Source organism: Crinia signifera, chromosome 2, assembly GCF_055691185.1.
Source record: "Crinia signifera chromosome 2, ASM5569118v1, whole genome shotgun sequence".
In the NCBI taxonomy this organism is placed as follows: Eukaryota; Metazoa; Chordata; class Amphibia; order Anura; family Myobatrachidae; genus Crinia; species Crinia signifera.
Genome location: NC_139218.1, coordinates 326,453,085 through 326,466,964, shown reverse-complemented (window position 1 = coordinate 326,466,964; position 13,880 = coordinate 326,453,085). Strand labels below are relative to the sequence as shown.

The 13,880-nt window shown below is 41.2% G+C and overlaps 1 protein-coding gene across 2 annotated transcripts in view; it reads right to left on the bottom strand.

Moving 5' to 3' along the window:
• Nucleotides 1–13,880, bottom strand: part of LRP1 (LDL receptor related protein 1) — a 254,553-nt gene that overhangs the window by 77,750 nt on the left and 162,923 nt on the right. For both annotated transcript variants that reach the window (XM_083169349.1, XM_083169350.1), the window contains exons 25-30: nt 7,820–8,024; nt 5,801–5,965; nt 4,298–4,542; nt 3,959–4,090; nt 3,455–3,682; nt 3,109–3,283 (exon numbers count right to left, since the gene is read on the bottom strand). In XM_083169349.1, the coding sequence (XP_083025475.1) occupies nt 3,109–3,283; nt 3,455–3,682; nt 3,959–4,090; nt 4,298–4,542; nt 5,801–5,965; nt 7,820–8,024 (1,150 nt within the window). The remainder of the gene's footprint in view (nt 1–3,108; nt 3,284–3,454; nt 3,683–3,958; nt 4,091–4,297; nt 4,543–5,800; nt 5,966–7,819; nt 8,025–13,880) is intronic.

Sequence of the window (13,880 nt, the reverse complement as noted above, 5' to 3'; positions counted from 1 at the left end):
ATTACTGCACAGTGTGTGGTGGATCCGAGTAACCTGTATCTTCGGATAGTCTGCAAATCTGCATGTAATAGAATACTACCAGGTTCAGCGGACACTCTGCTGCCCAGGATGTGTAGTCTGCCAAACCACCAGCATTACTAAATCAGCCACCACATGCAGTCTTGCAAAATCCTTGTCAAAACACAAGGCATCCTCAAGGTCTCAGACATTCCCCTGGACCGGAGATCAACCACTTCTGAAGCTGTACATAAGCCGACCAAGCCTGAGCATCTACTAGTGTAAAATGTCACACATTACAAAGTATGAAAAGTGAGGTACAGACAGAGTCCAGCAATAAAATATGCAGATTATACCCACCCATATAATTACCTATGCAATTCTACCCCAGCAAGAGTTACTTCATGCAGTTGGGGACACAGATGAGAACAGGGGCTGATGGCCAGTCTCTCTATAGACCATACAGTATGTCTAGTGCAAAGGAAATATCAGAGGGATTGCCATTGGGGACAAATACATTCAAAAAGAGAGACCACTGTAAGATGTACCCTGTCTGCACTTTCCCTATGACACCAATGAGCGCAGTCATCAGAAGGGAGTAGCCGCATTGTCTGAAGGCACGGTAACAGCAAAGAACTCTCAATCACTACCCCGTGAGTCACAGAATTATAGATTTCAGGAGAACTAGCAGTAAATATTAATGAAAGCATGCAGAAGATCATTTTATATAATGCTTTGAGTGCCAGTTATTTTAGGAACACCCTACATTTTAAGGCCAGCACTAATATCACAAATTGCATGCTCAGTGCTGAAGGACTTCTGGTATCAGAGAAGCCTTGACGAGGCCCGGAAGCGTACCGTGTCTTTTGCAAAATATATGTAACTAAGATCTCCGAATTACCTTCTATTATGTTGGTTTTTCAAATCGTATTACTAATGCCCTTTTGCTGTGCTGAGGGTTAAATCCCTCTCCCTTGCAGCACCTGAGGGGCATTACTAGTTTAATTGAGCAGCTTTCATATTGTTTTTAGGAGGACGACACAACCAACACAATAAAGAGAAGAAAATACAATTTTTTCTCCAATGCAAAAAAAATACAGTACAGTACATATCCATTTTGAAGACAATCAAGTTTGTCAAAGGAGCCAACTTTTTGAAAGTATTATGGGTACTGCTATACCCCCATATAAAATGTAAAAAATAGCATGCCCCTACAGTGACGGAAGCCATACTATTAATCCATACAATAAAATACAATAAAGAAAACATGTCCTTGAAAAGTGGAACACAGATTTTGATTAGGATAAGCAAAGGCACCTTCATGGCATGCTGCATATAGATACACTGTAAACTACCAAAAAGCAGTTAATATTTTATCACCCATTTAAAAACATAACAGTCTCTTATCAGTAGGTGAGGCCTTAATCATTCACGCAAACCTCTCTTTATTGATAAAGACAGACAAAGTTCCCATACAACATAACACGTCTGCGCATATTCAGTCATTTAACAACGTCAGCAGCTGTTATACATTAATATAAGATTTCTATACTTAGCTGCTGAAGTACATACAATCTCCTGCACCGTGGCTAACAGTATTTCAACGCATTTGGGTAGTATAAGAACGGACTATAAATTCCTGACTATAGTAGATGTATAAAAAGGTAGCCAATGAATTCCTGGATCTGTCCCGGGGTCTGCGTGACACTGTCACCATGTCTGATCCACCGTTTCCTCACTTTAATTTCCCGTAATGAACCCAGCTCTCCCACACAGATGGCTCTGCTTATTTCCATATTACTGGAAACTGCTAGAATCCACCCCCACATACAGACAAGCCAGGGATAGAAGAGCAGCCAGAGTGGAACAGGAAGTAGTCACATTCTCCTCTGTACCACTTACACCTTATCCACAAACGCCAAGCCCTTCATATACTGAACGTTCCATTCCAAGCGTGTGTGTTCAAAAACAACTCCACTGGGTAACTGCCTTTGTTTATAAACATGATCAGAGGATTACCCAGAACCATTTCTGTGTCCAAGCCGCTTAGTATGAAACATGCTGCAGATTCTCTGCTGAATGATTAAATACTTTTAAAATTATTATTTAACTAAAAATAAAAGAAAATTGTTTTTTGCGGTGCTTCCATTTCTAGCCTGATGGCTGAAAAAAGCATCCCAGTTACAATCTAATGTGGCAGGGACTGGGTCACATGGTACGAGCAGGCTGCCAGTAGGTGGCAGTGCTCGCCAGTCACGCCCAGCTGTGGCTTAAAGATGTCAACAAAAGAAGAAATGAAAACAACATAAAATGTAAAAAACATAAGTAGCTATAGAAAAGATAGAAAGATCCCAGCCCCAGACAACTCCTCATTAAATTTAACTCAATGCCAAGCCAATGATATAAAAAGGGAGAGAAACTATGGATTTTGGTTGGTAAATACTATAATACTAAATACTATACACCATGGTGTTCCTCAGTGGATAACAAAAATAACAAAACCAAATTTTAAAGGCGACCTGAAAATTCAAACCCACAGTTAAAATCAGGATTGGGGTCTTCATAATGGTGAAATACAATGGACTTGTAATGTGCTTTCAATCATCTACTGTATAATAGCTATACAAGCTCCAGACGTGCTAAAGCTTTAAAAACACAGTATTTTTTGAACAGATAAATATTCTGCTTGAGCCAATACTGTAAAGGTGTCCATACACTAGAGCGATTTGGTCCCTTTTCACCCGATTCCGATACATCAAGTGAAAAGTGTCAAATTGCAGGTGTATCAACTTCCGATTCCAATCCGATGTGCGGTCTCATGCGCATCGGATCTGAGCTAGAGATCGCAAGGGCTGCCATCAACACTTCATCAGATCAGGCAGCCCTTGCTGGGGTCAAATACGATACATTATATCGTATGTGATCCTGCCACCAGGGAAGCTGCTGAGCGGTTCAGGGGGATTGAATGCAACTTTTTACCACGGAGAAGTTCTATAGTGTATGTTAAGATTGATAAAAGTTGCTTTAGTAGTGAGCAGAAACTTCTGCCCTTAGAGACATAAGTTTTGAATACATCATATGTCAACAAAATACATTCATTTAAAAACATACCCTTCAAGTGGATTCACCACAAGGCAGTGGGGTTTATCCAATCCTTGGATGACTGCATTCTTAAAGGACCCATCCAAGCGAGCCACATTAATTTGTTTCTTGTTGGCATCATAACTTGTCCAAAACAGGTTCCGAGACACCCAATCAACAGCCAACCCTTGGGCATTAGGTAAATCTGCAGATATGAAAAAAAAAAAAAGATGAAGAAATAAAAATAGACACCACAGTTGTAAAGTATATTATAAGAAATACATACAGTACTGTAAGAATCCTGCATATTGCTACTCAACGTTATCATGGAAACTACACAGACACACACAAAAACAGAAATGTTATAACATAATACCAGCAGACACCACCGTCTCCACGCCTGTGCCATTGATGAAAGCTCTCTTGATGGTCTGAGTGCGGACATCAGACCAGTAGATGCGCTGTTCTAGGGCATCGTAATCCACTACAGTAACATTGTCAATATCTGGGACGGTGAAAGATATGATGTAGTTGTAATATGGGTTGTCAATGTCCACTCCGCGAATTTCCATCTGGCGAGCATACAAGAGGAATCTCCTGGATTCTGTAAGTGGCCAGAGACAAGGAATGATTACACGTGCAGACAGTTGTATTTTTGTAGCACACAAACTTTAACAATAATACAGGACAGACTTTTAGTATTTTCTATATTCCAATCTACAAACAAACTACATTGTCAGCTTCACACGTGATCCTTTAAGATATTCTTCAGGCTATACTAGTTTGTAAAGTAAGTTAATAAATGACAACGTCAATGAGAGAGAAGATTGTCAGTTGGTAGAATGGTTTGTTATGGGAAGGAAGAGTTGGGTATACTTACCAAGACATGTCTTTTTGTCTGGGGAGAGCTTCATGAGGTGTGGGCAAGCGCAGGAGAAGGACTGGTTGTACGTAATAAGGCACAAGTGAGTGCAAGGCCCTTTTCCATCATTTGCCGCACATGGATTTGGAGCTAAAAGTATTTAAAAAAAAAAAAAATCTGTACATTTCCAGAATAACATAATAGAACAGCAAACGATTAAAAAAATAATAATAATAATGAAAAAAAGAAAAAGCATCTATGTTTGTTGTAAAACTCATTACTAAGCTAATGTATAACAGCATGTACAGTAGGTGTAAACCACACTGTGCATTGTACCACAATCTTGTATGCCTTTACCTTGGGGTTGGCGGGAAGGATGGTACACCTGAAGGTCAAAGGGCTGAGTGTTGGTGCGCTGTACAATGGTTACATTGTGACCTGTCCATTTATTTGCCTTTGCCAGGGTGTTCGTCCTCCAGTCTGTCCAGTACACCTCTCCGCCATACAGTGTGACTGCAAAAGGGTGAGATAAGTACTCATGGCCTTTAAGTACTTCAATGTGTCCAGAGCCATCATACTTTGCAGAATAAATTGCATCTGACCTGAGGAGAAAAACACAACAACTAAGTAACATAATACCAAACGTATGAACAGAAACATAGGGAGAAGCCAGGTTATACTGTAGTTCTAACTATTCTTTTGGCATTTTAAATGTTATGTTATCCAGCAACAGTGTATGACCCACCATATGTATCAGCATTATGACAGAGATCTCTCTATATATATTCAAATAAATACAAAAATAATAAAAACAAATGTGTGATGCTTTTCTCCAATAGGACTTGCACGCACGTGTGAGCGCTGCTGGTCGAAACGAATGTACAGCCGTAAAAGTAACCTATATACAATGCTCTATGGACCGGATTCTGGTTGACTAAGTAAGCTGCAAAGATTGCAGCAACCCGAGTCCCAGAGTTCTCACCCCGCAGCCACATCCCTTGAAACAATGCCAGGGGATGTGTTATGAAAACACATTGCCATAGAATGTGCCCGCAGCAGGAGAATTAATTTGATGGTCGGCGACTGACTTATATTTGTGGGTGCCGGGACGAAGACAAGGCGGGTGGCTGACGTCACATGACTTCAACCACCTGCCCCCGGCACACTTCAACCCGCCTACATTTGCATGGGAATGCCTAGCAGTTTCTTGGGGACACCCATAAAACTCTGGGAATTCCCATGTCACAGTGCCGCCACCGCCTCCCTCCCTGCTGCGAATGGCCTGGTAACACTGTAAATCACCGAGGCCGTTCGCAGTTGGGGTGCACGCATGCATAAACCCTAACCATCTGGACAGGGGCCGATTTCAATAACTGGAATCGGACCTATTATGTCTACATGTAGGCTAGCATGACTTTATAGAGCATAGAGTATCACCGGGCTCCTGACTCTTCAGCTGATCTGGGGGGTCTCCGATATTAATAGCGGTGTACAGGGCCTCCAGTTATGCAGCTCAGGATGCCCATGTTCTTCGTTATAACCAATAATACATACAATTTACATAACAAACATAAAAGGTAAATTCAATCATTACCTCTAGATTGAAGAATGGAAGAAAAAAAACAGATACAGCACTGAATGATAACATTAAGAATGATATTTAATCTACAAATATTGCTACATTAAACCAAACCCTGGTCTCTATTATTGTGATAGATAACCGAATACAGGACAGATTGAAGATGTGTATAGTAAAACATTGTACAGCAGGTAGTACATACGTATATATGGTAAGTACACAGTAGCAATGTACTCCCCTTACGTGTGCAAGTGAAAGTCTGGCAAGGGGCTATGTCGTACCTGGCGTCTATCCACAGAATACGTTCCTCCAGATAGTCAACAGTGAGACCGTTCGGCCATCCTCCCGATCCAGTCTCTTTATGAATGACCCTACGCCCCTCTCCGCTCATAGATGCGGCTTCAATGCGTGGCATGCTGGAGTCCCAGTCAGTCCAGAAGAGGATTCTGTAAAGAAGCAAGATTATGATTTATCCCATAATGAATAAAACACAGACATATCTCTAAATAGATTTTAATAATCATTGTCTACATGTTACAGATAACACAAAAGCGGTACAACAAGTGGCCGCCATGGGATAATGGGGCTATTTCCAGAGCCATATGATGTAGATTATGTATGTTCTTCCCTTGCTTGCCTTTGTTACCCCTAGGTGCTCCTTTTTCCTCTTACACTCCATAAACACACTGGTAGGTCAAATGGCCTCTAATAAAATTAACCCTCATGTGTAATGTGTCATATAGATTGTAAGCTCCACTGGGCCAGGGAATGATCAGAATGGCTGAATGTTCTCTGTAAAGCACAGCATCATGTGTGCATCAAAAATACTGGTTAATAAATGCATTTATACCATCTGTTCACATTTTGGATTTGATCATCCTAGTCTTAAGGTGGCCTTATAAGACTATGTATCAGCTGACCAAATGATTGGTTTAAACTATGATGGTTCAGTGTATAGTCCTGATCAATGATTGACCACAGCCTGAAAAACTCTCTCGTTCATTTGGCTTTCAAAAATATCCAATCCACCCACACATCATTCAGTTAACGTCAGGCTGTGAATGGAGATTGTCCCCATATATAGTGTAGCATAGGAGGCATCCCAGTTATTATTGGACACGTCTGTCCTCTTCCCTGCTGGCTGATCAACTACACGATCATAGAGTATGGGCTAGCTTATGTGGATTGTTGAGGCTCGTTTACCTAGCTGCTATAGATGTACAGTATACGCTATGTTGCAGAATAAGCAATGAAAGTGAAATAGTAGTGATTTTAATGAAGTGCTACGTTTGAGTAAATCTATTACACACATCTTTAATTCTGCAGTGGCGCTATTAATCTACTGTAACTACAGAGAAGTACATAAATACAAATGTAAATATGCTGCGCAAGGCAAAGGCACTTCCTAGCAAATACCTTAATAAACATTTCAATAGACATCTGCCAAGTCATTTTAACAATTTTTGGAGAGCAATTATTGGTTTCACTAAGACAGCTAAGATGGCTACACTAGTTAATGTTTTTTAAAGCAAGGAAAGGGCTAAAATTCTGGCATTCCATTTGCATTCTGTTTCTTAACATTTGCAAGAACCTCCCGCTGGTCTGATCAAACAACACTATCAATTACATTCCCACGAGCTTATCTTTGGCATTGACCAATGGAAAACGGTCAGAGGAGCCAGTAATATGCGGGAACTCTAATAGCTGAACCACAAATTTCTACCGAGATGCTCTATTCCAATATATTGAGGTAAGAAAAACATAGTGGGGTTTTTTTGTGTTTTTTTTTTAAATCTCTTGTGATTTTAGTCATTCGTTGCCAACTTAAAAAAGATGTGCTTTTCTATTAGATTCAGAAGGAAATAGGCTGAAGATTTTTTTTATTTTAAATCCAGCCCATTGCAGCTACTTCAAATGTACTGGAAACCATGGTATTGATTTCACTTATTAGGGTCAACGCCCAAGTAAGAACGTTGCTTTGAAAAAGTGTTGCTTTATAGAATATTTTAATTTTAATGAATGTAAAACACACTGATTCTCCTGTTACATATAAAAATCTACTCATACAAATCAACTTGCTTTATTAAAATCTATGTAATCCACAGAATAATGTACCCAATATACTGTAAAATATCATGCGTATTAAGAGTCGCTTCTGTGATGTGGTACATACAAGTACCCAAAGAAGAGAATAGCTATAAAACGGTCACTCTAGGCGCTCAAAAAAAGAGTGCAACAATCTACTGGGAATTAAGAAGAAAAACACAAAAACAAGTTCAAGAGACAATATAAATACCAACCCATTTCGAGGATCTAAGGCAATAGCTCGAGGATGTTCAATGTCTCCAGCCAGAAGAGTTGTCCTCATTGTACCATTTAACTTGGCCACCTCGATCTGGTCCAGGTTACTTTCTACCCAATAGATATTCCCGGCAATCCAATCTACAGCCAGACCCTCAGGAGTCGCCAGACCATACTGAATTATTACTTCAAAGCTGGTGAGGGCTAGAAGAACAAGAGGACAATAGCACTGAAGGAACAACTGCACAAAATACAGAAAATGCTTGGTATAAAAATATATGTAAACAGCACAGATACAGTTTGTAACATTGCGCATGGCAATGTACTGCTATACTAAACAGGAAAAGAGGCGTTTTCAATTCATTCATCTTTTCAGCCACTGTGCATATCATCAGCAGCCAGGCATATGACTGAAGCACTGTGACAAATGTCACCTCTCACACAGAGGACTTTTGTACAGTATGACAGACGCGGAAAGGTAAGATGGATTGCCTCATATTTGTGTAGCTAAAGTAAACGATGAAGTAAACCACACAACATTACATTTTCATAAACAGGAACCACAAGCGCTGAAAACGCAATGGAGACACCAGGCTGCAACAGTTCTGCCCAAGCAGTAGACATGTCATTTGAAAGAGTGCAAAACCTTAGATGCAGGTTTCCTTATACTCTATAATACACACATTTAATAGGTCAAACAAATGTACATGCAACAAAAAAGGTACGAAACGCAGAGCCACATTCATGAAACACCATTAATAAAAATAAATAGAAAAGGACAAAGCACTATTATAAAGCCCCATACACATGGGGCGACCCGGCTCTTTGCCGAGTGACGTGCTTAAACACGATCGCTCAGCACACATCGCGGTCCACCTGTGATGCGGTGTGCTAAGCGATCGTGCTGAACCCAGCCTGTTACTCAACAGTCAGGAGCGGATTGGCCGGTGATAAAGTACCAGGCACTTGATCACTTCTCCTCCCTTATCACTGCTTCATACATCTACCCCAGACTTACAGACCAGTAAAGAAGGCCCGTACCAGATCACCAGGCACTCACTAGCTATGAATTATTATTACCTGTGAGCTAAAGGCTAATGGATTGAAACTAGGAGATTACGGCTACAATCTATCTCTTCCAGAACACAGACATATGATTTCTCCATTAATGACTCTTCTCATACCTCCAAACATGACCTATTCCAGGAGGGACAAAATGCTCTTGTAGACCAGTTGCAGATGTGGGGTGCAGCACAGTCCAAAATATAAATAGGGGAGTCTCTCAAACTAGCACCCCAAACACCACAGTCCAGGACTCACTGGCAGTTGATGTGGCTCCTGTATTTGAATTGTGGAATGTGCTGCAGCCTGACATCAACAACAAGGAAGTCCAGGAACAGAGCAATTTGCATGAGCCTCAGTTATAAAAAGGGGCTTACAGAGCCCACACATTAAATTCATATTTGAGAAAGGATATGTCTGATTACTAACTCCATACAATTATACAGGTCTTCAAGGGCTTTGCCTAATATTTTATGGTTACTTGTGACAATCTGATGGCGCTTTAGTGCATGTAGTTTAGTGGAGGATGTGGGAGAAAGATTGTAAGATATTTGCTCCAAACCGCCGTAAGCTTTAAGAAGTTTATGTCATCTGAAGATGGTGTAAACGAACAGGGACATACTGACATTTCTACATATAGAACCTATATCAAAAGGAAAAAAGAAAAAGTTTACTAAATACTGTATGGCAGTTGTTAGATTCGACTCAATGCAATCAAGTAAAATTTGACGGAAAAACTCCAGAAAACGAATTTAAAACAAAACATGCCATACCCGTTTTTTTTTTTTTTTTTTTCAGTGTTGTGAATGCAAATCGTATGATATATTGAATAACAGTGAAATAATAATTTAATAATGGAGGCACTTGTAATAGTGCTATGTGCAACATAATTTGTTTCACAATTAGTTTATATGGCCACAATAACCATAACATTTATATTCCTATAGAATATGATGGTAAGCTTGCGAGAAGGGCCCTCCTAACTCTATTACTGTCTGTTATTACCCAGTTTTTTTTTTTTTTTACTGTTGTTTCCAATTTCAAAGTGCAAAGAAATGTGCCGCACTATAAAAGAAATGATTCATAAATAACCAAAAAGAAATGGCCAGACCAGAACAATAGAGGATTTTTTTTTTTTTATAAATCTTTGGCAATTTTGGATCTCAAACCCAGATATAAATAGCCAGGGATTTGCATTTAACGTTCCAAGCTGCAGAATATTACATCAGTTGGTTTTAAGGCCAAAATCACTAGTGATCTGCCATGAGTTTGGACGCACTGCTAAAGTCAGACTTGATTACACCATGTTCTAAAGATATTGTCTAGCTCAGAATAGAATTCAATTTGATAGTCTGACTGAATCGTGGAACGTATGAAGTTATATGCACCTTTCCATATGCTCACAGAGTTTGGCAGGAACCGCACAAGCAGTAAATGTGAAGAGTTAGTAAGATGACATGATGATGGGGGTGGTAGGAGTGCCGAGGAAGGTAAGATAGTTTCTTGCCGTGTGGGGAGAGATACATTTTCAGTGAATTTAGATTTAGTGCAAATGAGTTTATTCGTTTGGGATGCTGTGAAGTTTCGAGCTAGTAGCATAGCATTTACATATGCACATCAAAGTGACAGACTGGAATACTGTGCAGACACGTAGCCTCTCTCACAATGCAAAGCAGCCTTCTTTGAGGTGCAGAGCTCAGAACTATAGAACCGGAGAACGATATTGACCATGCACACTGGCCAATATTGTTCTGTACATGTGTGTGTGCGTGCGTCGTTAACGATGTGGATTGTGCACACTGGACAATATATAGCTGATATCGCCCAGTGTGTGCCCAGCATATAGGCACACTGATCAATGTTAAACGATCCTAATATCAACTCATTTCCACAATTGATTTAAACCATGAATAAGACTAAATTAAGCTGTAACTGACAAATGTAAAGCCTTCATTTGATAACTGGGATGGGAGTACTAGGCAGCTGAACTGTTGTTGTATCATTTGTTCTTAGCAGAGAGCCTCTTCTTATATTCAGAAATCCAGGATTTTTTTAAAATACTTCCAAAGAACTGAAGTGTTATATTGAACCATAACCTCTTTATTCCCACAGTCATATACCCTTATTAGAATTCCATTAGCAGCTATGGTGGTTTTTGTGAAGCTCTTGCCTTTGTTTTCAGTTTCTTACTGTTGTGCTGCATTCATTCAGCTATGCCGATGTACATTTCCTTATGCTGATGTAATAAAAAGTTATGGTAAAGCAGATCGACGAGGTCTATTAAATAAAGTAAACCCACAATGCCATCCAAATAGAGTATCCCAGTAATTCGGCTTTGCGATTATTACATGCAGGAAATAGCGAGTGATCCACCCGCTGCACGTAGACAGCCTGTACAGCAAAATTGTATATTGTTGCTTTAATATTAATGTACTTCTATGCTGAAATAGTGATCATGGTTTGCTCCAAGTCTTCCAACAGTATTACAAGCCACAACTACTAAATTGTAGACACACTGTATGACATAACAGAGGCAGACCCGAATCCGCCTATCCCAGCCACACACCTTACTACACCGTTTCAGCAGATAAATGCACACTGTTACAGTAAACTTCCAAGCATCCAAGCTACTTGCATACATCTAGGGAGAATTAGCATTTTGTTTTCCCCTTACCCTCCTTCTTGTAATTGCCATCAGCATATAATTAGCATTAACAGCAAGCGTTGAATACTAATTAACTCTTGTATCATGATTAATGTTTTCCGGCTACGAAGGGTATCATTAAGAAGATCGTGATGTGTAATACAGACCAGACAACTCTCTAGGCGGGATGCTGAATTGTGGGAATAGACTCAGAGGCTTCATGATCACTGCTGAATAACTTTTAAAAATCAACCCTCCTACATGTAACACCCCATTTTACCCTACAGAGACTGGCTGACAACCACTGATACAGCATGTAGCACACTCTGCATAAATGCCATGCTTATACAGCCTAGAATCCAACTACTGTACTACGCAGTCAAGTACAAAAAGCTTAGGGGCATTTCCAATTAGCCGTGTTAGCCTAATACCCTGCAGCCAGGCTAGTACTTCAGATATCATTTTTGGGTCTGATATTCTGCAAGGCTGGATAGGGCAGTTTAATCGATCATGAAAAGAAGTTTAAAAGGACTCTAAAATCAGCTTTTAGGCATTTTTATGCATCCATAAACATCCCTACGGCATTTATTTGCTGAAAGACTCTTGCTTTCTATCATTTCTTTTCATTGTTACTGATAAATGGAAACGATTTGAAACCTTTTCAGTGCCCCCAATATTTAGCTTTTGCCCACTAACACACATTTATACTGTTTTTCAATGTTTTATTTACCTATGTTTTAAAAGGTATAGGCTAATTGGGATACGGTCATTTGGTCTACAGCATGACGGTCGCAAAGCACTAGGTCGACTTGGGTCTAGGTCAACACAAGCATTAGGTCGACAGTGTCTAGGTCAACAGTCAAAAGGTCGACATGGGGTTTTTCACTGTTTTATGAGCCGACAGGCGGTATTTCATGTCCTACCATCCACTAGGGCATGGTGGGAGAATAAAATAGTGTGCCCGAAGCATCGCGAGCGAAGCAACAATCGACATTCCGGTCAAAAAACAGTGCAAACCCCCATGTCGACCTTTTGACTGTTGACCTACACACTGTCGACCTAATGCTTGTGTCGACCTAAAGCCATGTTGACCAAATGATCCCAACCCGGCTGATTTACCCATTTTCCCCCAAGAACGTGACTATTAAAAGCCAAAATTATTTTTTCAACCAGATGGGACAGGTATCAGGAGTGTGCCTAGCCACATTATTCAAATAAAACCTGGGCAACATAGGTGTCTTCATTTCAGCCAGGAAAATCTCACAGGCCGTTAAACATAACACTTTGTATTCTGTAATTTCCATGGTGATTTGCTGTAGAAAGACAGTGGCTGCCTCAGAGAACTTAGATTATGGATTAGACTCTGACCAACCTATTACCCCTTTCGCATCGCAAATGCTGGGTTAAAACTGGGATTTGGACACAGGTCCGTCCCAGCATTTGCTGAGAGGTGAAGCTTCCTTCTGCGATACGGCAATAAGCCGGATCGCTGATGTCACACAGGGGTGGGGCAGAGTATCATTGAGGGGCAGGGGAGGAGGCAGTGTTTGGAGCGGGACATGGTCTCCTCCCTTTAGTTTGTATAGGACCCGGGTCGCCCGACCCGTGTTACCCGTTTAGGTACTTGTTTCCTATCTGGGCGCCCAGGTTTTTAACGTACGGCACCGTAATGAAATCGGATCGCATCGCATCGGATTCGGTACTCGATGATGTACGATGGCATACGATGCTATCCGATCCGATTTCATTTTAAATCGGATCGCATCGCATGCGGTGACGCGATCAACCCCGATTTTTACATTGGAATCAATGTTAAATGGTCCCTGAGACCCGATTTTACATTGATTTCAATGTAATAACCCCGCAAACCCACGATTTGTATAGGAAACCCCCCCCTGATGGTTTAAAATGCGCCTCCATTGTTAACGCCACCCCAGTATTGACGTCAACCCGAAGCGTGGCGAGCTCAGCGAGCCCCGCGAGGGGCGGCGGTACGCGTCCTCCGACTTTTTCATACCCCCACTATCCACGTCGGCGTGGAGTTGAGAATAGAATAGTGTGGCGAGCGCAGCGTGCCACTGAGCCCGAAGTGTGGCGAGCGCAGCGAGCCCCGCGAGGGGACGCGGATACCTGTGAAGCCCGCGAGGGGACACGGATACCTGTGAAGTATCCGCGTCCGCTCGCCACGCTTCGGGCTCGGTGGCTCGCTGCGCTCGCCACACTATTCTATTCTCGACTCCACGCCGACGTGGATAGTGGGGGTATGAAAAAGTCGGAGGACGCGTACCGCTGCGCTCGCCACGCTTCGGGTTGACGTCAATACTGGGGTGGCGTTAACAATGGAGGCGCATTTT